We start from the raw sequence: 25,983 nt of genomic DNA on the forward strand, positions 1-25,983 counted from the left end.
TGCAGAGGGTGTGAGTAATGGTCAAGTTGTTTAGATACCTCATGTCGCTGACTGTCTCCAGTGTCTCCAGGTTTTGTCCAATAATCTTCCCAACCTGATTACTCAGTTTATTGATTCTGCTGGCATCCTTGGAGCTGATGCTGCTCCCCCAGCACACCACAGCTTACATGATGGCAGTGGCCACCACAGACTGGAAGAACATCTCCAGCAGTTCAGTAGTTAAAGGACTTTGAAAGATCAGAGCTTCCTTGGGGAAGTAAAATCTGTTCATCCCCTTCTTATACACAGCTAAACAACTGAGGAGGATTAAAAAGGAACTTAACTGTCTTTGTCGTAGGAGAAGGGGTGGAGGTGGTGAAGGACATGGGTTATAATATGAAGAACAGCCTCCACTGCAGCGCGACTGTCTGCCAGAGGAGACCTTGAAGTAAAATAGTTTGGAGATGCTTGTGCCCTCAATGTTTGCAGCAAGACATTGCATATATCCTCTAAATCTGTGGTGGAAAGTGTTTTTTTTTTCTTTTTTTAGTCATATGCAGGCAGCAGATGAGGGTGGGCTCTCTACTGGGGGCTTATCTGGATTCACTGGAGCTGATAGTACATAGAGTATTGCACAAGCCTCTCATCATAACAGACAACACTCTATACCTTTTACACCAGGATTCCTCAGTCCTGGATTAAGAAATGCTGCTCTGCACAACAAGCTGATTTCATAATCAAGGCTTCAGTCAGAGGCTGCAACCCTATCCAGGAGGTCGATATTGCCCACTACAATAGCTTTTTCCATAAAAAAAAAAAACTACAACAGTCTATCTGTTCTTTAGGGTTAGTCAAGTATTATTCAATTCATTTCAGTTAACTTTTATGAATAGCATACCATATCAATATCAGCTCTCATGATGGAAACAAGGATAAATAGTTTTTTTCCACATTCTGACCCTGTGGTAAACACCAACTTTTCAGACTTGCTAGCTGTAAATGGTTGTTGACACATCTCTCATGGTACTCTTAACCCTTTATTCTCTCACACTGTTGTGTGTACCTCTTTGGACAGTATTACCTCGTGGTATTTAAAATCTTTAGTGTGAACAGTAAAGAGAAAAAGAGTCAGGATTTATTGAAGGTGTTGAATTGGATTGCTTTAGATCAGAGGTGCCCAAGCTCAGTTCTCAAGACCTACTTTCCTGCAACTTGTAGATGCAACCCTTCCCCAACACACAAGAATTAAATGAATGGCTCGTTACCAGGCATCTGTAGAGCTGGATGACATGTAGATGAGGGAATTGAGCCATTTGATTCAGGTGTACTGGAAAAGGGTTGCATCTAAATGTTCCAGGATAGTAAATCTCGAGGACTGGACTTGGGAAACCCCTGCTTTAGATGGAGACATGTAGAGAAGTCAAAATACTTGCAGCCTCCACACTGTACTGATTATTTGGGCATAGAGTAAAGGGCATTAATGGACCTAATTGTTTGGACTGGTTGATCTGATAAAAAGTCTGATAAAACAACCACATTGTTTTCAAAGTGTATTAGCTAGCCAGAGAGGCGGATCAATTGCAGCATTCACTACCAGGGAAAGTGGTTATTTCCTTTTGTGATTTCACAAAGGGACAGACTCACCTGTTTGAGCACACGTTCACTAAAAAAGTGGAGGAAGCAAGTGGGAGAGGTGATAGAATTTTCTCATTTTTGGGCCTCATACACAGGCTATGAGAACACATGACTGTTAGAAAACCTCTAGAAAGTGAATTTTGCATAATATGGGACCTTTAACAAACCTTAGTGGCACATAGTAGAACCATACACAACCAAAACAGCCTGGCACCTCCTCTTCGCGCTGGTCACCAGCCTGGTCGGACACTGCTGTGGGATGACATCCCATTCTTCAAGAGCATTTATCACAAGTCAGCCAGTGTGTTTGTGTTAGTCACTCTGGCACTAACAGTATGCCCAAGCTGATCTAAAGTTTTCAAGGCAGTTGAAGTCAGGACCACAGGCAGGTCATTACAATCCTCTCCACTCCCAAATCCTGAAAGTATTCTCTGATAAAACCCCAATCTCTGGGGGTAAGTCTTGTCAACTTGGAAGACAGAATTTTTGCCCCAGGGTGTTGAGATATAGAATTACAACAGGTTTAGACTTGATATCTTGATATCTCTCTAGTCTCCATTAACAGCAAGCCTTGTTTATCCAGTGAAGGAGATGTCGCCCTCACCATCACACTGCCTCCTCCACCAAAGGCTGTTATACTATCAGTGTAACAATCAACAAAGCATCCCCATATTCTCCATACTTTGAACCAACTGCCATGGAAAAATGGCTGAACGTAATGTTTCTCCACATGTCCGGGTTCCAGTGCACATGTTGCCAATGCCAGGGCAAAAAGGCCTGTCCTGAAGTCTTTCATAGGCACAGTTATTCAACTTTGCTACTCAACCCACAAATTAATTTTCCATAAACAACCTTTCCAAGGGAATAAGGCCATTCCAAAGAAATAATCGACTTAACACACATGTTCTTAATTTTTGTGCTGTTTATTAAATACATCAACATTTTATTTACAAAATAGGACACATGAATATTTAATAAAAGATGACATTTTAAAAAACACTACTTTTGAAAAAAGTTTTGAAATGACAGCAAAAACAGACGATAAAGAACATGTCATGTAAGCTCGCAGTGAATTATGGTTTCTGTTTTGGCACTGGTTTTGGTTTCGTTCGTGGTTATTTTTTTATTAATAACATTTAAGGTTAAAGAAACGGATGACAAATATTGTCGACGTTTATTACGTCGGCCCATGTGTACGTGCGTGCACAGTCTTGCATGGAGGAGGAGGAAGAGGGAGTGGCCATGTTAGTTTCGGGAAGCAGTGTCCCGTCGTTTCACAAACAGTTCACGAGAACCCGTGAGTAGGTGTCGGAGGGGAAATAACGCTCTAAATAATGACGTTTGACCGTCAGTTTACCGTGCTGAGTTTTTAAGATACGCCTTTTAAAGCTCGACGTTCAGTGGTGAGCTATTCAATTATTTTCTTTACACGCCGATTAGTGTTTGCATACGTCTAAATAATGTTTACATGGCCTGTCGCATTTCCTTGTTATGGCATCGAATTCGCTGTATAGTAAGTGTCGCATTTGTGCAGTCGTAAATAGACTAAGGTTGTTATATTTCGTTTCTGTTTGAAAAAAAGTAATGTTTTTAATGTTATAAATTTGTTCTAAAGCTTTATTTGTAACCCAAACAACAGGTTTAACATGGTGTAATTCCCGGAAGGCCTTCAGACAAAGTGATATGTTTGATGGGGATCATATTTATTAAAGTTATTTACATTTCTTTTTTTCATTTGCCATCTATTACGATTAGAGGTTTGATTAAAAATAAAAATATCCTGTTGTTTGGAAATAATTAGCATGCGCTTTCAAAAAAGTGCAGGGTGCCACTTTTAAAATAGCTCTTCTGTCTGAGTTTGCATAACCCTTGATGCTTACGTGACTCCAGCCAATACAACAGCTGATTCACTTAACACTTAATATGTGTGCCTGACAGTGATCTGGCCTAAGATGTCAAAAAGAGGATGGTCCAAGTTCCTCAGGCAGGGATCATTTCCAGGCCCAAGTGCAGCTCCTCAGACTCCAGGCATCCATGTTTACCTTCTCTGGAGCAAAGAAGGGGAGAAATACTTGTCTCATACAGGTGGAGATGTGACAGCAGAGGAGCTGTGCATCTCAGCTGCAGAGGCTGTAGGTGAGGATGATTTCTACATAAAAATAAATAAATAATAATAATAAAAAAAGGGGGGGTGGGGGGGTGTATTGATATTATTTTAATTTTGTGGTGTTGGTATGTGTGTATGTAACTTCATTGTTTCCTCAACAGGGATAACTCCACTGTGCCATGTGCTATTTGCCTTATATAACCCCCAAACATGTTGCTGGTACAGTCCAAATCACATTTTTAGTCCACAAGAGAACACCAGCCTAGTGCTTTGCTACTGTATGAGGTTAGTCTGTGATTGTGTAACACTGAATTTAGAAGGGATTTCATATATTCTTGTAAGCCTTCTGGTTTCCTGTTGCCTAGGTTTTACTTTCGGAATTGGCATGGACTGAATGACAAAGAGCCGACTGTGTCCCGTTATGGTCTCAAATCTGGGACAACTCAGGCGGGTTCACCTCTGCTTGAAATCTCATCATTGGAGTACTTGTTTGCCCAGGTTTGTGTTTAACATGTGATATGCTCCTCTAGTACAGTTTGCATATGCTGACATTGTAGATAATCCAACTTCTTTGTCTCCTGTGTCTCTAAACCAGGCTAAACATGAATTTGTAAATGAGCTAATACAAATGGAGGACATTGAGTCAGAAGAGGAACTAAGTCGCTTTAAAAATGAGAGCTTAGGAATGGCTGTACTTCACCTCTCACACCTTGCAATAGAGAGAGGTTCTACCTTACAGGAAGTTGCTGGAAAAATAAGGTGATGCCTTGGAGGGAATAAATATGTTTTTTTTTTTTTTTTAAATGTTTGTTATTGATTGCAAAATACTATGATTATACAGTCTATATGTTTTTGATTATACAGTAGGTATTATGCTTTATATTTTCTGCTGCTTTTACAGGTGTCTTCTGTTTTAATTTGTCTGTTTTCAGCTTCCTAAACTGCATTCCAAGATCTTTTGCCAAACACATTTCCAGAGACAACTTTCTAACAAAAATCAGGATCCGAAGGGTGTTTGCAGAATTTGTGCGGACCTTCCAGCAGCACACTGTGGATAAGGGGCAACTGGGTGCCCAGGAGATCATGTATAAGTACATCTCCACTCTCGAACACCTGACTCCACGTTTTGGCACAGAGACTTTTTTTGCAGCTCACCTGGAACTGAGGGAGGATGAAAGCAACACATATTCCAGCAGCACCCATGGCGAGGGTGTCTCAAAAGATGACTTCGTAACTCCTGTCACAGGCGAAATAATGGTGTCTGGCACCAAGGGGATTCAGTGGAGGAAGGTGCACATTCAGAAGGTTTGTCAAAAGATATCTTTAGCCTCCTGATTTTGTTATTATATTATGTGGATGTTTTATTATCTCAACTTTTCAACCTAGGCACAAGCAAACTCTTACCTTAGGAATGACTACCTGAACTACGTGAAGAAAACAAAACAACAGTCCAGTCAACCAGCTGAGGACACTCCCAATAAATGGATCCCCTTCTGTGATTTCCCTGAAATAACTCACGTAGCTGTTACAGAAGCTAATGTGTGCATTAGCACTCAGGGCAATCAGTGCATGGTAAGAGTGCTTGTTTATCTTCCAATGTAAAAGCTGCTATAATTTAACTGGCAAATGTTCCAGTTGATATACTGTATGCGAGCAATTCATCTGATAAGATTGTCTAGCTTTTTAAATGGTTAAATCCACTGTATGATACACATGTTTGCTCCATAGTCTTCTGTTTAATGTGTTTGACTCCGAGTGCTTTTGATTTTGATTTGGACATTTTGTGAAGTTTAAATGTATGTGTCTGTAGGCGGAAGCTCAGAGTGTAAGCTAGTGCTATTTATTTTTTTTTTTTTGGATATGTATGTAGGAGGTACAGATGAACTCCAGCCAGGAGGCCCGTTCCTTCATCTCCCTCCTAGATGGATACTACCGACTGACTGCAGACGCCTACCACTATCTTTGTCAAGAAGTGGCTCCCCCACGGGTACTCCTGAGTGAAGCAAATCTATTGCATGGACCTATGCAGTAAGTTGTTTTTTTTATACTTTTATACAAGCACATTTAGACAAAACACTATAGAGAAACAGTTATATCATGACTGTGGTGTGCTTCCAGTGATGATTTTGTGATACACAAGCTGAAAAAGGAGGCAACAGATGAGGGAACTTTCCTTGTTCGTTGGAGTGCCCTTGACTATCACCGCGTCATCCTGGCTGTGCTAAACAGAAATGAAGTAAGTCCACACCCACACTCATCTCTGGGAGTTATTGCAATGCAGCATTGTTGAAAATTTTCAGATAGTACATGCACACCAATGTTTATCCACACAGAATGGATCTGCACCGAGCCACAAGCAGTTTCGTATCCAGCAGAAGGGTTCAATGTTCTGCATGGAGGGATGGGACCGAGAATTCTCCAGCGTGAAAAAACTCATAGAGAGCCTCAAATCCTTTGTGCTCAAGTCGGGTTCAGACAGCTTCATCGTTAAAAAATGCTGTTTGCCAAGACAAGCAGGTTTGTGTATTAGATCAAATGTTGTGCTGTAATAAGGTAATCTGTACATGGGCATTTAGGTGTCTACACAGGTTTATCTGTTTGTTCTGGGGATTGTAGAGATCTCCAATCTTCTGGTGAGAAGACAGGGTGCCGATCACCACACTTTCTTTGACTCCTTGCCTTCGAACCCGACTGAGGTGCTGCGCTTCTATCCGATCAAGGGCAAAGAGATCCTACAGGTTATTACTGAATATCCACTTTTGTATTCATACAAGCTGCATACTCTGTTTCTGTAGTTAAGTAGGATGGTGTTTATATGCAGGAGCAGCACTTGGGCCGTGGCACCAGAACTAACATCTACTCAGGACGTCTGATGCGTGAAGTAGAAGACGATGATGAAGATGATTTTGAGTTCAACAACAACTTTGATAACCGCACAGGCATCCAAGTGGTTCTCAAGATTTTAGACCAAAGCCATGAAGACATAACTTTGGTGAGCGACATAATATTTAGATAAAATTGTAAAAATCTGTGCGTGTTTGATGTTTACTGTCATTATTCCTCCCTCTGTTTTTTAGGCATTTTTTGAAATCGCAAGTCTCATGAGCCAGGTATCCCACAGTCACCTGGTGTTTGTACATGGCATGTTTGTGAAGGGATCTGAAAGTAAGCGCGATAACACCATCCACTTCTACGCACTTCCATTTCTAGTTACTTCCTCATTTGCTGCTTCCCTATCACACATACCGTATGTTCAGTGTCTATTGTCATGGTCTATGGTGTTTCAATACCATGTAAACATGAAGCAAGTACAAATGGTATCAGATTGTGTGAGTTTCTTGTGACTTTCTAAGAAGTTAGACCTCTCAGACTTACTCTTGCCTCCACAGACATCTTGGTAGAAGAATATGTGGAGTTTGGGCCTTTGGATGTTTTCCTTCACAAAGAAAAGGACGCTGTGAATGCTCAGTGGAAATTAATTGTTGCCAAACAACTTGCCAGTGCCCTCAGTTATCTTGTGAGTTTAAATACTTTCTGTGTGTGTGTGTGCCATACATCATAATTCAACATAGTTAACTCACCTAGATAATTTTGCACTAATAGCTGCAGTTCAGTGAGTAATACATTTTAAACATAATCAGGAAGTGCACATTTCTATCTGGACACTAAGCCTTGACCTTAAGCTGCTACACTAGGGCAGGAAATTAAGTAATATTCTGAGAGCCAGTTATTATAAAGAGTGCTGCAAACTGTTTATTTTTCCAAATCAAATCATTAAAACTAATTGAACTATTATCCAATCAAAACTGTACAATGATTTTTTTCAAGAGACTGACCCATCTGTGCTACTCAAAGTTATGTAAAAACAAGTTCTTTGTAAAATGTCTATATATTTGTGTGTGACGTATGTGTCTGTGCTTATGTCTATAAGACAGCAGCAGGCCAAACAACCTGTGGCTGGGTTGAGTTTGTGTAAAAAAAAAAAAAAAAAAAAAAAAATGAAATCTGCTTTAACACCAGTTTACATGTAAAGAGTCTACATCTGTGCATTTTTGCTCTTCTAGGAAACTAAACGATTGGTTCATGGAAACGTCTGTGCCAAGAACATTTTGGTAGCAAGGCGGGGCCTAGAATATGGCACTACTCCTTTTGTCAAGCTGAGTGATCCAGGAATTGCCCTGAATGTCCTCACACGAGAAGGTCAGTACCTGAGTAAACTCTTTATTAGCCTAAATTCACATGAAAGTCTCTCAGTTATCTTTAAATATCCTTTACTTTAAAGTGCTTTTGCTATTCAGCAGTACAATCAGATTTAGGAAACAGGAAAGTTTTACCACACCACATCCTGTGAACCATTTCCTGTTGTCTTGCAGTTTTATGCTTCAGAAACCTCACCGAGCTCAGTGGTGTAATTTTGACCACTCCGGTGTGAACACGTTTTGAGGAAATTTAATTAAAAAGATGAAAATAAATGGTAAAAATTTAACAAGCACTTTTAAACGTCATTTTCATTGTTGCTTTGTGACCCTGCAGAACGTTTGGAGCGTATCCCATGGATTGCCCCTGAGTGTGTTGACAGCAGTGCACCTATTGGTAATGCTGCTGACCAGTGGAGCTTTGGTGTCACATTGCTTGAAATCTGCAACAATGGTGATCTTCCCATGAGTGGCAGCACATTGTCTGAAGTAGGCTCATTCTTCAGTTTTAATCTTTACTAGTCATTCAACAGCTAAAAGCTTCGCATGCCCATGCCATCCTTGCTGCATCTAATTCGAACCCTTGATGTTTTTTTCAATTCAAAAGAAAGAGCGCTTTTATCAGCAAAAGGGCCGCCTGGCTGAGCCGACTTCTGAGGAGCTGGCCAAGTTCATCAGCACATGTCTGAGCTATGAGCCTGAGGAGAGGCCCTCGTTCCGCACCGTGCTCAGAGAGCTCACAGAAATCATGACAAAAAGTTAGTCTTTGTTTACCTGTCTTACTTTTTACATTTCTTTCAACCTGTTTTAGTGCATTTTCTAAACAGATGTTGTATTCTTCACACAGATCCTAATATAGCTCCCAGTGACCCTTTCTCAATATCAGACCCCAGTGTGTTCGATAAACGCTACCTGAAAAAGTTGCGGATGTTGGGAGAGGTGAATTTCAGCACCACACCAGAACATTTCTTTATCAGTGTTATGCGAGAGTAATCTGATGCTTATTGTTCTGTACAAAGGGCCACTTTGGAAAGGTGACGCTCTGCATGTACGATCCAGACAATGACGGGACAGGAGAGCTTGTGGCCATGAAGACTTTGAAACAAGAGAATGGTCATGTGCCTGAGGGCTGGAAGAAGGAGATTGACATCCTGAAGTCCCTCTATCACTGCAACATTGTCAAGTACAAAGGGTCTTGTACTGAAAGGGGTGAGTCCTTAGGTGCTATTAATATATACATTAATATTTTTTAAACTCTATCAATATGCAAAGTCTCCATGAGGAAAGAAGTGTTTGCTTGTTATCTCTCAAGTTGCTATGCTCAGCTGATAGTTCTTGGAATTGATTTTTGTCCTTGCTGCTTATGTGTAAACATGAAATATCAACTGGAATAAATCAAATTTCCGTTTTAACTCAGTATTTTGAACTTTCAACTTAGTGCATAGTGGGCACCTTTTTTGGAAACTGGCCTTCCTGAAAATGATTAAATAAGTTTAAAAACATTGCTGTATTGTACATTGACAGGAAGGCAAGAGGTACAGCTAATAATGGAGTACCTTCCCCTGAGGAGTCTGCGAGAGTATCTTCCCAAAAATAAACCTGGTGTGGCTCAGTGCCTCATGTTCACTCAGCAGATCTGTCAGGTGAGTTTAGGTGGTTAAGTATTTTGTGTTTGGACTGTAGTTTATGCCCTGGAGCCTTAGTTCTGCTTGAATAATGCTAAGCATTTGCTGGAGTTAAAAATGTAGAGCTGTCAGGTTGTGTTCATCTTCATTCAGAAGCACAGTCTTTCTAAAAATTTTTGCATTGTGAAAACTTCCCTGACTACAACCTTGACTATTTAAAAGACATGATGCATCACATTAAAATTCAATTAACTTTTATAGCACTAGCCTTTTTGTGTTTTTCTATTCAACTTGTCTAACTTCACTTGTTCGATTGTATTTTGTCATGTTTACACTATTTTTTATTATTAATCTGAAAAATGTCTTCTGGGCAAATAAGTTGCCAAATTTAATAATCAGGTTGGAGTTAAGCAACACTTGGAGCTAAATGTTAATGTCAACCATCTGTCACAATTAGGATGACAATTCTAGCATGCTAATATTGACCAGGTCACCTGAAAGCAGGTAGCAATGTTTGTCATGTTCATTACCTTAGTGTTGCATGGAAACACACTATTTAGCCACAGAATGACACCTCAGGCTGCTGGGAAGGTCATTAGCTTTATGGATTTCTGATTAAAATTAAAAACATATTACAGATTTAAATTTAAAACTGGTGGTGGTGTTAAATAAAGTGAAAGCAATGATATAATTAATCTTTTACCATGACTTGGTGTAAATATACTCAAAGTTTAATGACCATATCTCTTGTATTTGAGTTTATTTGCACAAGTCAAGTATCAGTGGTGATAGAGGAAGAGCTAATTGATCATCAAAAGGGTTGCAATGCAAATATGTTTAGTTTTTCTACCAATTTCTGTCTGGACTACAGTTCTACTTTGACTTGCAGACAAACATTGCTCTGTACAGACTTAAGCTGCTGATGTGGTTAAACAATGGCAAAAATTTTGTATGCATATTGTGCTGCTCTCTTTTGAAGGGGATGGAGTACTTGCACTCAAAGCGCTATGTGCATCGCGATCTAGCTGCACGTAATGTCTTGGTGGAAAATGATAGCTTGGTAAAGATTGGAGACTTTGGCCTGACAAAATACATCCCTGAAGGAGAGATTTACTACCGTGTTCGTGAGGATGGAGACAGCCCAGTGTACTGGTCAGTTCATGCAGCACTTGTGAGTTTTCTTTAATGCTCTGTTTTGTGACTTTGGTACTTAAATTGTGGGTGTTGCACTTTGTAGGTATGCCATTGAGTGCTTGAGGGAGAGCAAATTTTCTTTTGCCTCTGACATATGGTCCTTTGGAGTTACATTGTATGAGATCCTGACCCGCTGCGACAATCGCCAGAGCCCTCCAGTGGTACGTTATAAATGGCTTCATCACAAGCTCACACATGCATACTATTACATTTGAGAAAACTCAAATAAATCCATTTTGTCTATATTTGATGATTATTTTTCTACTGTTTTCATATTCTGTAGAAATTCTTGGAAATGGAGCCAGCCCAAGGGCAGATGACCGTGGTGATACTCATTAAACTGTTGGAGAGAGGTCTGAGGTTACCTTGTCCCAGAGAGTGCCCACATGAGGTAATGTTAAATACCCATTAAATGAGCACTTTGTTGCCGTTTTTGTGAACCAGGTATCTCTAATATTATTGTTGTTAACAGGTGAAGTTGATAATGGACCAGTGTTGGGATGTTGATCCTGAAAAACGGCCATCGTTCAAAGAGCTCATCGAGAAGTTTGAGGCTATACGCAAAACCTATGACTGGCAATTTAACGCAAACTTCTCTATGTCTAAGATTTGCTGATTAGTCTTGGTGAAGACACACCAATGACTACATGTCATTACTTTGATGAGAATGTAACATAAGGTAGCCAGTAGTCTCTTTTATCCATACTGCATATATTGCCAGAGATGTCTTTATAAATGTTTAATGATAAAAGCACACTCGTATCCTCTAATATAAAGGAATCTCTAACTATAACTGTATTATTATTTTGTTATTTTCTCCCGAGTTGAACTTCTTATAGTACAATGAAGGCTTGGGATAATCAGGTTTTTTTTTAAGTTGTATAGAGCTTTATATATCACAGTAAGTATAACTAGTTTCTGTAAGGTGTGGAAATATGTCTTTGGTTTTGTTGAATTTCTGTTCTTTTTTATGTACGTTAACCTTGCATGGAGAATTTTAAATGTAAGAACAGATTCAAAATCTAATAAATCTAATCCCACCTTCTCTGTTATTGAAAGCTGAATAGATTGTTTAAAGATTTTTCACAGATGTTCTTCAAAAAGCTAAGTTCATCTGTATATTTTTCGCAAAAAAAAATGCTGTTGGTTGCACAGTAATGAAAGCCACTTCTGCACTAAAAATAAATGGATGATATGAGCTGGTTTTTCTTGCCCAATTTGGTATTTTTCTGTACGTTACAGCTGTAAGCAGAATAGTATAAACACACTTTCTAGTGCAGGGATCACCAGCTCCAGTCCTTGAGGGCTGGTATCCTGCAGGTATTGGATGTTTCTTTAATGTAACACCTGATTCAATGGATGGATCTTCAACAGCTTGTTAAGTTCTGCACTACTCTGTTAATGACCCAATCTTTTGAATCTGGTGTTTTTCTGCAGGGACACATCCAATACCTGCAGGACAGCAGCCCTGTTTTAGTGTAATTAATAGAATACTGCTTTGTTGGACTAATTCTTCTTACCTTACAAAATGAATCAGATAAAGGTGTCAGTAATGCTGTTGCAGATGGCCACATGCATAATAGATCAGAAATTAACAGCAGCTAAATGCGGTCTGCAGGTGTTAGTAACTAAGACAGGTTTAGTACAAAGTAGTCTATCAATTCAGCAAGTGCCAATTTGATGATTATACAAATTCTGCCACAATGTATTTTAGATTAAATTCAGGAGCCAGCAATCAATATTACGCTGATATCACATGCTGATTTAACTCTTATCAATGTTTGATTAATTTGGATTGATGCTAATGTTGATCTTTGAATTAATGTATTGTTAGACCTTACATCACAAATCAAGTTAAACTTTTAAAGGTATAACGAATGGTGTGAATTTTTATGTCTATGGTGGTTTAAGATCGTCAGCTTTGCCTGTGGCTGTAAAACCCCAAAACAAGCACCCCTCAAAACTATCACTGACCCTACTCTTTGCTTCCTGAGGGATATTATGTAATGAAGAATCATATATCATATTATTAATACATTAATCCAACATCTTAAATTCTCACTCATCTGTGTTAGCTTATATTTTTGTCTCCTCAGTGTGTTATTTTTATTTATTTTATTATTTCAGTATTTATTTAAATGTTTCGGCATATGTTTTATATCTCTGATCCAGATAAAAAAATTGGAGAATCTTTTAAAATTATGTGTTGATACTCAACTAATCACGGATAATGCCCATACCTAAAAACATAGTGAGGTCTGCACGTAGAGCTTTTTTTTCTGCTGCATATTCCATTTTTGAGCACCACGGCCCCGCCCCCACCCTACGTTGCGTCGTAGTCATGGAGAATGCGTCCCTGTGTCGTCCAATGAGAAGCCGCGCTGGGGCCATGTGTGTATTGTTTAAACTGCTCAAATCGGACACAGTTTCCAGACTGAAAAAACTTCCACCAAAGTGAATTATGGCGGCCGCCGTGTCTGTTAGTTCAGCTGGCAGAGGTGAAAGTACAGACACTGGGTCCAGTTTTGTCTCTCGTCCACTTCATGAAAACCATGACCTCACTGCGGATCAAGAAAACTTGATGGTCAGAGATCATCAGTATTCCGAACTCGTACCCAGAGAAGAGGACGCGACATCGGGACACGAGTATCAGCGAAGAGTCGAGGAGGACTTGACATCACTGTGCCTCGAAGAAATCGAGAGCCGCTTGGAGAGAACTCGTCGGGAATTTTACAACCGTAGGAAAATTATCATAAAAAATCTACCTTCCGACGTTAGTAATCAGGTATGGGTAAGAATTTCTTGTAATGTGCATCTTCGCTGGTGGATGAATGATTGATTGATGAATCACTTTGGCTAGTTGGCCTAGCTCGGGGATGCCTGCCATGCTACCAACGTTAGCCTGCTAGCCCTTTAACTCGGTGGCTGCTTTTAACTTTTGTTTGTATGATATATCACTTTAAAAATAATTTGCAGCTAATTTAGAAACCAAAACCAAATTTAGTGACAGCCACAGAACTCGTACAGTACAATTAAACGGTTAAGCTAGCCAGCTAAGCAAACTTGTTTTAAACGCCAAGTGGTCAGATGACAGTAAAGTCAGTGTTGGTCATCTGTGGCCTGTATGACCTGCCAGTTTGGCCTTGTTGATAATTTTGATATTCGATTCCCCGGTCAGGGCAACAAGCCACATAATTGGCGACTTAAATCAGTGCTGAGATGAACAGGTGCACTTAAACTTTTTAATTCGTCTGTGTTGTTAATTCTCACGTCTGGTTGTGTCAGCCTGCCCGAGATTTAGTCATAATGCTACATTTTTTTGGAACGTGCCTGACTCGTGGGGAGCGGTGGGCCTGCGGGCAGTACCATTGTTCACAGAGGGGGTTGTAGCGGTAGTTCGAGATGTGAGTTCCCGTACAACAAAAGGTGGAAGGCGTAGAGACAAAACGTTTCAGAAAATGCTAGAGAGCATCACCATTGGTTTGTGAATGGGCAAAAGCAGCACGGAACAATTTCTCCTATAACAATGAGGGAGTTATTCAATTCTCTTTCCACCCACAGGTGCACTTGTTAGTTTCCCAAAGGACATGAATGAGTTAATTATGTGATGATTAAAATCTACAACTAGGCATATATCATGGGTAAAGTCTTAAACACAGAGCTAAATGATCAATGAATACTTCTGGGGTTGTTTTTAACTTTGGAATTATACATTTAAATCTTTTGATGTAATAATTGTCTTTTTCATATTTACAGGAGGTCCATGAGCTGTTGGGCAGCTATGATTTAAAGTACTGCTTTGTTGACAAATACAAAGGCACAGGTTGGTCCACCTCCAATATCTATCATGTTACACATCCCTTTTATTTTTTTTATAAATGGCAACACACACATGCAGAAAATAAGCTCAACAGCCAAAGGGGAAAAAAAAGTATTCATTATTAGTGACAGTCCAACAGTTTGGCCTTGTGATTTCTAGGACTGTTACAAGATCAAGTTGTTGACTCTTGGTAACACACCTGACAAAAATGATCAATGGCTTGTACAATAAATAAGTTTTAGACCAAAATGTAATTTTCACCCTTAGTAAAAACTTTACTCAGATGGTCAGTGTGTTCCAGTAATTCATCATTGTGACAACTGTGAAGATACAGATTTTTTTCTTAACAAACTGGAGGAACTTGCTTGTCACAAGTGTCAAATCTGGTTGTCATCAATTTGATGTGGAGTACCACTATCAAATTCCTTGTGAGCTTAATTTAGGAGCGAGACTGAAACATCAGCTCAAAATGGGCATTTGAAACAACTCAACACTTTAACAGAGAAACATTTCTCTAGAATTTGGCTGATAATGGGGAGGGTGGGGGTGGCATTAGCCATATGGCAAATTCAGGTTATACCTGGTATTTACCAGCTTTTTCTGGCAGAAAACCAATGACATGTGATTTTTATTCATAATTTTTTAACAGTATTAAAGGTCTGACACATTGTTAGTGAGTGCCTGTACCTTTTTAAACATTTAGATCTAAATGTGAGTTCTGTCTTATTATTATTCTCTTTGCTGTCAGGGATGCTCAGGCAGTTAAGATGCCTCAGGTTCTTGTCAGTCACTATGATTAGTGTTGTATGATTGTGTCTCCTGACATTGTGCCACAAGCATTGGCTTAGACATGCTGAGGAGCAATAAACAATCTCAACAACTGAATTTGCTCTTTAAGACCTTTTTGAAAGTTGCTCTGTAGCTTAATGCAGGTCCAACAAATGCCACTCTCACACATTATATTCATTTTTTTTTTATTTTCTCTCTCTATATATACTTAGCATTTGTAACACTACTCAATGGGGAACAGGCGCAGTGTGCCATCAAAGAGTTCCACCAACATGTTATGCGAGACAGGGAGATCTCAGTACAGCTGCAGCCGACTGACGCTCTGCTGTGCATCGCTAACCTGCCTCAAGCCTTCACGCAGCAGCAGTTTGAGGAGCTGGTGCGACCCTTTGGCAACCTAGAGCGCTGCTTCCTGGTTTACAGCGCCTCCACGGGGCATTCCAAAGGCTACGGCTTTGTGGAGTACATGAAAAAGGACTCTGCAGCCAGGGCCAAGTCGGAGCTCTTAGGGAAGCAGCTGGGCTCCCGCATGCTGTATGTTCACTGGACTGAGGTGGGCTCGCTCACATATCCACAGCTGCACTCCAAATGCTTGTGTGTTGATCGTCTACCCCCAAGCCTGCTGACAGCCCAGGACCTCCGCACTGCCCTTGCTGACACCCATGCACCAGTGTTCTGCCAGGTCAGATTTATCATACACAACACACTGTCCAGTAAATCAGTCGCTTCAAAAGAATGATTATCCCGAATTCACTTTACACAAAGATAAATAAATAAATAAATCCTTAACATGACATGTTGTTGCCCTTTATCTCTTAACGTTGTGGTTTCTTGATAAAGCTGAGGGCAGATTAAGAGTTTTTGGAGCTTATTGAATGTTAAGTGCTACCATATGTATCTGAAATTGGTGAAGTTGCCCCTGAGGGTATAGGTAGCTATTAAAGGAATTTAGTTAAAAAAGATGGTCAAATTGTTCTCCGTTTTTTTTATCTGAGTACCTTTTCATATTTTAGCCTGTTTTTATTTCATGTGGCCACTTAAAGTTTCCATAGCAATAGCAAATGCTGGTTTCTATGGTGATGACCACCCGACTCCCCCAGGTGGTGTCATTCAGCAGATTTTTCCGGAATGAGACAGAAGGGTGTCTTTTTTTTTTTTTTTTTTTCTTTTTTTTTTTGCATGACAGAGGTAGTTTTTTTTTTTTTTTTTTTTTCTTCTTTTTTTCTTTTAAATTGTATTAAAGGCTGCAATGATTGTGTGGTTGTTCTGTGGAACAGTTTTGTTTTACAGTTCTTGTTTAAAGAAGGTGCAAGTGGCTTGTTTATTTGTTAAATCTGATGCTGTTAAGTCTCAGGCCTCCTGCGATGAGTGATGATGAGGAAATGTGAAATCTTCGTAATTTGTGGAATTACACGCAAATGTGTTTTGATTTCTCGTCTCCACAGTTGGCTCAGGGACAAGATGGAAGTTTCCGGCGTTTTGCTGTATTGGAGTTTGCCACTGCTGAGATGGCCGAGGAGGCACAATGGCTCGCAGATGGCAGGCTGCTGGGCGGGACACACATCAGGGTGTCCTTCTGTGCCCCCGGCCCTCCTGGAAGAAGCATGCTGGCTGCTCTGATTGCTGCACAAACCATGGTATTACAGTTAAATCAATATGCTGCATTCACATCTCCTAAGCTGCCCCTTGATTAGCCTCATCTCTTGTGCTGATTCTTTGATCTGTTATTTTCTCCAAGGCTGTAAATCGAGGCAAAGGTCTCCTCCCTGATCCCACGGCCATGCAGATACTCACAGGTCTTAATAACCCTGCCACCCTCAAGATGTTGCTAAACCCTCTACAGAAACAAGGTGAAGAGTCCACAGCGGCTGGACGTGATTTAATAATTTATTTCTAAGATTTGTTCTGGTGTTGTGGATCTTCATGTGTGTTCTTTTTTTTTTGCAGGCCTCCTCGGAGCAGCCCCTGCAATGCCATTGCTGGCCAACCCTGCTCTCTCTGCTGCCCTACTCCAGCTGCTTCTTCAGAACCAGGCCAAAGTCCAGCAGGTACCGCTACCTTTCAGTATATTCTCTGACATGCTTCTTCCTGCTGCTCCTTCATTCTGTTTTTGATTCATCCTCTCCTACTCATACTTGCTTTCTCCTCCCTCTTTGTTCCATCCCTCTGCTCCATTAGCAAGCCTTTCTGGGAAATCATCTTCTGTGGGCTCAGGTGCTGCACAATAAAGAAAACCCTCTAGTGCCTTGTGTGAGTGATGATGGTGTTTAGTGTTTGGCTTTCAAGTGTGTGAGGTGGAGGGTGAAGCTAGATGGATCCTAGTCTTTTTTTGTGATTGCTGATAGAGGACAGCTTTGCCTGGGTTGGTAAGCTCTCTGAGAAGGTGTGAGGTTTTTATGATTGTATGTGTGGGGTGTTTTATGAGTGGTGCTGAGTGATGCAGTAGGTGTGCTTCTCTATTGTGCCAAAATTGTAAATACCTGTTCTATAAGGACATAATCTGATATGTGGTGAGTAAACCTCTGCTGATTAGGAGTGATTGTGTAATTCAGTGTTTTTTTCACTGCAAGAGTGCTGTAGCCAAGCTTGGTGACCCTCTTATGACACTGCTCTCCTTCGGCCAGCAGGCTGGACTCATCGGGGAGAATCCTCTGGCTGCTCTGCCTATCCAGCAGGGAGTCCATCTGCTCGGAGACCTCCCTCAAGGTTTGGCATTCGTCAGTTGCAGCTGTAGCTCCTTGAGCTACTAATTACACGTTGTTGCTTTGCCTCTCATTCTAAACATCTGTATCTTTCTTGGTTAATTTATCATGCTTTGAACTGCTAATGTTGGTCATATTTTGTTTACATTGCCACATTAATCTCAATGATGTGTAGCAGTAGAGGGAAAAAAAAGGTTATTTTGCTGACGTAAAATCTAAGTCAAACAGATCAGATTAATTGAATCAGTTACAAACTGGAATTGCAATTACTTATAATTGTGCCAGGTGGTGTCGTCTCAGGGCTGGGCCTGCAGACCGATCCCCGACCACCACTAAAGCAAGTACCAATAGGCAGATCCCTGGCACGAGAGCAGGATTCCCCTACAACAGCATGCAGCTTCCCCCAGACTTCCTCTCCCACTCTACCGGGCGTCTCCATACCCCTGACGAGTGGAATGATGGGGACAGATGGCCTGGGATCACAAGGGGTGAGGTTCCAAGTAATTTCCATAAGGATATTTTAATTTCTGTTTAAGGAGCGTCTCCGCACTTAGCTTCACTCTTCTACTCATCGGAATGACTTGGAAAGATTTGTCCAGCTCTTTGGCACAACTCTGCACTGAATAAGCCGTGTGCACTTACACCCAAGATGTTATTGTGTGATGAAAACATGATCTTGTATTTAAACAAAGGACTATCATAGAGAGGGAAGGGGGAGGGGGGGGCACTGCCTCTAGCACTACATGACAGCACCTGGGTCCAGCTGGACTGACAGCAGTTTGACTACCACTTAATTATGATGTCCCCTCCTGTTTGAATTCTTGCTTGTGTTCTTACTCTCAGATGTAAGTCGCATTGGAGAAAAGTGTCTGCTAAATGACTGTAGAATAGAATAGTAGAATATTTCAGCTCCTTGTACTTAATACCAGCTTTTTATCTTGTGACACTGAATAAGAAGTTAAAGAAACCTTTTGGCTTAATGTCAGGTATCTATACTGGGCGATCCTCCAAAAGATGTGAACCTTCTCCAGAGTGCCTTCCTCAATGTCAACAATGTTTTTCCCTCAGGTGAGATCCTCCCTCAACACCTGATTTTCTTGCTTGGTAGTCTGTTCTTGTTTACTGCATTATCTCAAACATTCAACCGAATATATCCATCTTATATGAGCCTGCCTTCCCTCTTTTCCAGGAACAAGTTGCAGACCTCATCCCTACAGGAAGAGACCTACACTAAGTAATGTGTCCAACCAGCACACACATCAGAGTTTACAGCAGAATTACAACCTGCGCTACCAGGATTCCTTCAGCCCAGAATATCCTTCTCTGCACCAGGTAACCAACACGTTTTGTTTTGTTTGTGTGTCAGGAATTTGTGTTATGACCATGAAAGATGCTTCTACACTTCTCATAGTGACTAGCATATTGTGAATTATATAATGTGATATGGTCTGGACACCCCCCCCCCCCCCTTTTTTTTTTTTCCCCCATCTATCTACAGGATCCCTTAGCCCAACTGTATGAACAGCAGGAAAACCTGGATACAGGGGCCTTGGCAGGATTTGGTCAGCAGGTAGTGTTTAATCAGTGGCTCTGGCACATTTTTAATGTCAATAAATTAATAGTTTGAATTACTAATACAGTTTTCAACTTGTTGGAATATCTGCAGCACTCTCATCATCATGACTACAGTGAGCGGTTTTCCCACTACAATTACTCTGTCAACCCACCCCTGTCGTCGTACTTCAGCTCAGGGCCAGAGGCTCCCAGTAACATCAGTCTTTCCACCACCCACCTCAACAGGGTATGTCCACATGTTCTGATTGATTTAAGGTCTTTAAGGTTTTTTTTTTTTTTTTTTTTACTATTGATTACTTGTAAGCACAAGGTAGAATTGGACAACAAAGTGGATTGTTGGGCTCTAAGAAGAAGCCCTTGTCAATAAGTGATGTCACACTGAGTGCCTGAGTACTGTAAGTCATTGAGAATTTGTTGTTTTGTCCTCAGGCTGCGGGAATGCCTCCCATGAGCCACAACACCAACTATCCTCCAGGCCTGGGGAATGTTATGAAGGTAACTAACAGCTCTTAATTACTTGTTATTCTACTCATAAATATGTACTCTATACTCTCCTTTTTTTTTTTTTTATTTAAATTTACTTCGGTGTTTCCAGACACCTATAGGAAGCCACAAGCGTGTGTTCTCCCGGCTTATCCCATCACCAGAGCCGAGCCCAGAGGGTGGTTACGTGGGCCAGCACTCCCAAGGCCTCGGTGGTCATTATGCAGACTCCTACCTTAAACGTAAGCGTATATTCTGAATATAGCAGAATGCCTCTCGCTGTAAGAGTAGCCATTCAACAGCCAGGTCACGGTGGCATATCCTCTAATCGACTCAGTGTCCTGATGGTCCTTGGGTTTGTCTCCTGTGAGTGACACCTTGAGGGCACTGAGGAGTGTGACCTCTGGCTGTCTGGACAGTAATGTAGCTCCATGAGGTAGTTTTGTGTTTTCTACCTCCCCCTCCCTATCCTTTTTTTGTGCGTGTATTCTGTTTTACTGTGCTTTGTAAATTAACGTTTTACTTTTTTCCTTTATTTGAATTTTATGTTAAGTTGTACAGTGTGAAAAAAATGGTTAATTAGTTATTGAAGTCTTTTAAATTTAATTTTTTCTGATTATCCCTGTATTGAGTGTGGTGTGTCAACAGATCTATAGATGGTTTGACCAGTTTACGGTGCCAGACGCACTGCTTTTATTAATAGTTGACATCTCATGATAGTGACACTGTCCACAATTTCAGGCAAAGGGACTTGTTCTGTATTAAAAACTAGCTTTATTTCAGAAGCCTTACTTTCCTGACTTAATGTAAAAAGTTGAGTAGATTGTTTTGCAATGGTGTTTTGTGTTTTTTTTTCCTCTCACCACAGGGTTGTATATTTTGCTCTTTCAATTATTTCTGGTTTCAGGCTTTTCCCAACTGCTTAACATGCAGCTTTCCATCCACCAATGATAGTTGTATGTACCCAACAATGTATTCTAAGGTGAAGCTCCTGTTTTTACGCAGTCTTTTCTCTGCACTAGTTGTCGAGTAATGCACTTGGAGAACACAGATCACAATCCGTTCTCACCTGTAAAAGATGCCATTTCAAGTCTCCTCTCACTTGGTTCAGGGGTCAAATATTTTATGTAACTACTGTGTTTATACTAGGTTTTTTTTTGTTGTTGTTTTGAACGTTTTAAACCAAACGCCACACCTTGTTGGTTGAGCTGGGCGGTCGGAGGCTGTGGAAGCTCGTTGTTCCATCTTTCGAGCTGCCAGTATATGAAAAACATGGGAAGGTTTGCAGTCTCATCAGTGCGAGCCTAAATTTGCTCGTCTAGTTGAGTGCAAAGCAGCTGGAATGATGGGTGCAGTCTGTGTTTGAAGTTTCCCAGTAATGGTGGAAGTTAAGTCTGTTTGGGGACATACTAATGGAAGCTTTTGGCGAGTGATTGGTAATGTCTCTCTCTCTCTTCTCTCTCCTTTCTCTCTCTCTCTTTGATAATTATCTGCTTGACAGTTTGATTGTGAAAACCCATTACCTCTGACCTCTGCTAGAAAAAGCAGTTACACTTGAGCCTTAACAGTGTTTTCTGTGACATCATCCTGCCCTGTGTTGGCTTCCATCTACATTTAATATTTCTGTGTTATTTGCTGTGTAAATAGTTGAAAGCTTGATCAGTTTTTGGAGTCTCAAACTTTTTTTTTTTTAATCCCACCTGCCTATGGTCTGGTGTTTGTTTTCTTTCTTTCTTTTTATTTTTTTTGAATGAAACATGCTGCTCACTGTGATGTTTTTCATGTATGTTTTGACTGCATTTGTGATAAAGAGTGGCACGCAGCAGACTGCTCATGTTGTGTATGGACCAAGAGATGCAGCTGTGCTGTATATTTATCATTCAGTTAAACTGATTTGGACTTTCACTGCTATCTAATCTGTACCACCATGATTGTCTCTGTATGTGTGTGATGTGCGCAAGTAAATGTTATTTAAACTCATCACTCTTTGTGGACTCATTTAAAAAAAAAAAAAAACACTTTATTTTTTTCCTTTTCCAAGATATTAGTTTTTGACTTTTTAGTTTAAGAACGGTTTTTAAAGGATAAAAGATTTACTGTCATATTTCAGTATTGAAGAAAGAAATTTGCTTGTGTGAAAATTAAAAATTTGGAGGAAAAAAAACAGTAGATGCATTTACATTTCACCAGAAATGTGAAGGGGGGCAACATATTTTTTTATTTAGGAAAGGAATGGTGTAGTAATTAAGTTAAAATAGGCAACTTGGCTCCCTGTGGTTATTTTGATTTGATTAGATAAGTAATGAACCAGAAGCGCCTCTTCTCAATCAGCAGTGATTGCATGCACAGCAATGCAACGTTTTGTGCTGCTGGTTCAGAAACAAACCAAAAGGGTAACATTTTGACATGCTAGCAGGTAGTTCTGAATGAGTCTGTTGGGCGGAAGCAGAAGAAAAGATGCATCAAAACATTTCCTAATAAGGTTTTTGGATTGGGATCTGACTAAATGTCCTCTTGTGTTTCCCCATATGGGGAAAAAGGAGCTTCAAAGCTCTAACAGTGTTTCATGATGTGCTTACTGTAATGCTTAATAATTGATAACCAAACCTGCCTAAGCTGCTGTTGAGGTGCTTTCTCTTGTGTAGTTTTTTTTTGTTAAACACGTCTCTGGTGATTTTAATGGGCTCCATCAGTGCTTCACTGCTGGGAACGTGACCAGTTTTAATGTTGTTGCTAAGAGGGTAATTTGTGCTTCCTGGATGTATAATTACTTAACAACAAATTTTGGTAATCAGCTATAACAGTTGATAACAGGTTATTCATAACATAAAAACACTTGAAGTTAGCCAAACTTATAAGTGACTTTAACCTCCTTTTGTGATTAGATAACCCAATGACATTTAGATTTGGTTTGGAAAGAAGGGGGGGGTGACTTGCCATTTTCCTCTAGGTCCAGTATTCTGGGCACACTTTGAAATTGAAGGAAGGTTACAGGAGATCTTATCAGACTGACCCGAAAAGCTTAAAGTCGTCTGTCTGGGAAATGGGCTTTGCAGCATTACTCACCCCTTTACACTGAAGTCCCTCACCTTTTACAGTGAGGTGCTAAAAGGCAAGAAGTAGTCCTCCTACTCTCAGCAGCCATCAGGATGCAAGGCTCTGATTAGCTCTTATTCTTGTGGTCCCACAGAGCCCCCAGGAGCAGATGATGGAGACCTCCCCTTACTGGCAAAAAAACATAAAAAAATCCTCCTTTTTTTTAACATTAATAGGGGAGAGGGTTATTTTATGTTTGGATTTTGTCATGGCAATACGTCTGAGAGAGTGCTAAGCTCCTGTTTTTTTATCATCAATCTGTAAAAAGACAATGGAAATGAGAAGGAAGGAACATTATGAAGGAATTTTTCAGACCTGCTGCCATTAATGCGTTTCTCCTAGCCTCTGGCTTTATTTCTGTAATATTTATTTTTAATGCTTCTGGCACCCCTGAGTTGTTTCTCATACCTGCAGCCAGTCTACCCAGAGTTCTCAGAGGGATCCAACGAGGCTCTGTGGACGCTGTGTCAGACACATTTAGATTTCTGCCTTTCATTTTTCCACCCACACTGTTACCCTGCACGGTTGCTGGTGAATGCTGCTGAAACCTGCGATTTTCTTTTCTCTTTTTTTCTTTTCCCCGCCAAATACACAGTGGAAGGAGGCAGAGCTCTGAAGACAAATCACTGCAGCATCATTTATCACAAATGACAAATGTAAAATATCAGAATAGATGTTTTCCTTGTGTCCTTATGTGTACTGTAGACAAAAATGTAAATGCCTCTCACTCTACAGCCAACGTATGCTAAATGAAAATGAATGTATTTAGATATAAACACTGTAATCGACATGTAGAAAAACACCAAATTTACATGTGCAGTGATATACAGTATTACAGCTGGATTTCAATATACCAGCAATGAAGTGGAGCCAAATAAGGTATGTCATAAAAGCTGTTTATAGCAGGATTAGTCATAGAAAACAACCCACTCCCCCTGTGACAAACAGTCTATAAAACAGAGGAACATCTCGGTAGACCAGGAGAAAGCTGCTACTACCCTGCATTTCCCTGAATTCAGACGAGGGAGACAGCCTTTTGGTTTGAATGGCGTTGCAGCTCATACACCCAAACAAGATTAGATTATAGTGGGGATTTAAATTCCAAGCCTCAACACGTCCCCTTATACCCCCCTCAAAATAAGCTTGGGTATTGTTACACTCTTCATTTTCATCTTTTCCACTCAATCCTCTGTATAACTGTATATCACAGCGGCCCCTACAAAATTAGATAACCACTTCTGGTTATGAGAAATAGAAAAGCAATGTCTCCAGAGTTGTGGTCTAGAAATAATACACTTGATTCAAAAAGAAAAAGAAGATGCTCAAAAAACAAAACGTTTTGTTCTTTTTCTTGGAAGCACTGCACATTCAGATGTACTTCAGACTGTTTCAGTCTTGAATATTCCTTAAATATCCATTACATAGAAATAGTTCTGACAATGGCCATAAAAATTATATGAACCTGGTTTAAACTTGTAGCAGCCCAAGTCTTACCAAGACATATCCCTCATTCTCATTTTTTGTTGAATCATAAACCCCCGTCCTGTATCATTCTGCTCAACATTGATGGCCTACTTTTTTCTTGAAGTGCTTCTTTCATTTCTCTTATTCTGCCACAGCCATTAGTCTCTAACTTCCTCACTATCTGACCACTGCGTTCTCTATTAAAGATCTAAAACCGGCCGAACAGTGGCTGTCAAAGGACTGGAGTTTAAGGTCCCTGCTTTAGACATTTATATATAAGCAGTTTAAGAGGTAATAAAACATGGCTCGACTTGAAAATGTATTGCATTTGTTTGTCTTGGTAGCCCATTAATAATAAATTTCACACTGATGAAAGTGCACTGTGAGAGTATGTGTGGGGCAAAAGTACGGCCATGTGCTAATTCTGGCACTTCACTCCCATTTCCTGTTGCCATGAAAGCTCCACTATGCAAGTGGTAAGAGTTCTTAGTAAGTCTAAAACCTAGTTATTATCTCATTTGCGGTCTTGCTCATCCCAAGATTCTCCCAAAAGCGAACCACTGCCTCACCTTTTTTCCTCCTCTTCCTTCACCTATATGAACATTTCATTGGTTTCAAGAAAAAAAGGCATTACTTGGTGGTGAGTGAATGATGGTGCTCTTTAATGTTGTTCCAAATGTGGAAGATTTACAGCTTTGTTACAACATTAGATTTGAATCGGTGTAAGTCTGTGCACTGCTATTGGAAAGGAGAAAGACAACCTGATGTTATTTTAGGAAACCTTTCATCACTTAATACAAATGCAGAAACAGTATTACATATTACTGCAGCACAGCCATGTCTCACCATCCTCACGCATCCTCTTTCCTTCTCTCACGCAAACACCCAAATTCCAGCATGTTCCATTTACTTTTCATCATCCTACATACGTGTAAACACAACCTTGGGTACACACGTGTAGATGCATTCACATTCGCTTCCAGACTACTGGGGGGGGGGGGGATTAATATTTCATGGACCTTCACTGGCAGAGAATGGATCCTTTTCCCAGCAATCCCTGATGCTCAACGAGTTGAGTCCACAAGGGCCAGAGGCCAGACAGGCTGATGACGGTCTTTCTGGACATGTAGAGCTTGCTGCCTTCTGTAATTGGCCCTTGGCTGTTCAGAGGAAATTGCCCTCAAGGTCATTTTATGCTCATTTCAACATGTATACATATACAGTTTTGCACACAGTCCTACCAACCAATATTAAAATCAAACTGGGAAGAATGCATGAAACGTGTTTTTCCACAGTGTGCACAACAGTCATCCACATG

General features: G+C 40.4%; 2 protein-coding genes across 6 annotated transcripts; both read left to right on the forward strand.

The window, feature by feature from the left end:
- The first annotated feature begins 2,863 nt into the window (after positions 1–2,863).
- Positions 2,864–11,788, forward strand: tyk2 (tyrosine kinase 2). 4 transcript variants are annotated; one of them, XM_041967518.1, is made up of 25 exons: positions 2,868–3,015; positions 3,254–3,310; positions 3,553–3,750; positions 3,883–4,006; positions 4,087–4,219; positions 4,317–4,480; positions 4,654–5,026; positions 5,108–5,293; positions 5,592–5,749; positions 5,840–5,957; positions 6,055–6,238; positions 6,338–6,459; positions 6,543–6,713; positions 6,799–6,886; positions 7,111–7,238; positions 7,786–7,921; positions 8,255–8,406; positions 8,525–8,675; positions 8,765–8,856; positions 8,937–9,126; positions 9,442–9,560; positions 10,522–10,694; positions 10,780–10,897; positions 11,020–11,127; positions 11,209–11,788. In XM_041967518.1, the coding sequence occupies exons 2-25, from the start codon at positions 3,298–3,300 to the stop codon at positions 11,350–11,352; spliced, it is 3,543 nt and encodes a 1,180-aa protein (XP_041823452.1). In that variant the 5' UTR covers positions 2,868–3,015; positions 3,254–3,297; the 3' UTR covers positions 11,353–11,788. The 4 variants fall into 4 exon arrangements, with proteins under 4 accessions (XP_041823478.1, XP_041823452.1, XP_041823461.1 ...); XM_041967527.1 differs by having other exon boundaries at positions 2,869–3,012; positions 3,251–3,310; XM_041967536.1 differs by lacking the exon at positions 2,868–3,015 and adding an exon at positions 3,049–3,164.
- A 1,364-nt stretch (positions 11,789–13,152) lies between these two features.
- On the forward strand, positions 13,153–22,076 carry raver1 (ribonucleoprotein, PTB-binding 1). 2 transcript variants are annotated; one of them, XM_041977283.1, is made up of 14 exons: positions 13,153–13,521; positions 14,493–14,559; positions 15,558–16,027; positions 16,791–16,982; positions 17,084–17,195; positions 17,293–17,393; positions 17,970–18,051; positions 18,333–18,535; positions 19,034–19,115; positions 19,237–19,379; positions 19,546–19,617; positions 19,714–19,848; positions 20,052–20,117; positions 20,218–22,076. In XM_041977283.1, exons 1-14 carry the CDS (start codon positions 13,198–13,200, stop codon positions 20,362–20,364), a joined length of 2,196 nt encoding a protein of 731 aa, XP_041833217.1. In that variant the 5' UTR covers positions 13,153–13,197; the 3' UTR covers positions 20,365–22,076. The 2 variants fall into 2 exon arrangements, with proteins under 2 accessions (XP_041833217.1, XP_041833227.1); XM_041977293.1 differs by having other exon boundaries at positions 17,973–18,051.
- Positions 22,077–25,983: the final 3,907 nt, after the last annotated feature.

The sequence above is a fragment of the Melanotaenia boesemani genome, chromosome 2, assembly GCF_017639745.1.
Source record: "Melanotaenia boesemani isolate fMelBoe1 chromosome 2, fMelBoe1.pri, whole genome shotgun sequence".
Lineage (NCBI taxonomy): Eukaryota > Metazoa > Chordata > Actinopteri > Atheriniformes > Melanotaeniidae > Melanotaenia > Melanotaenia boesemani.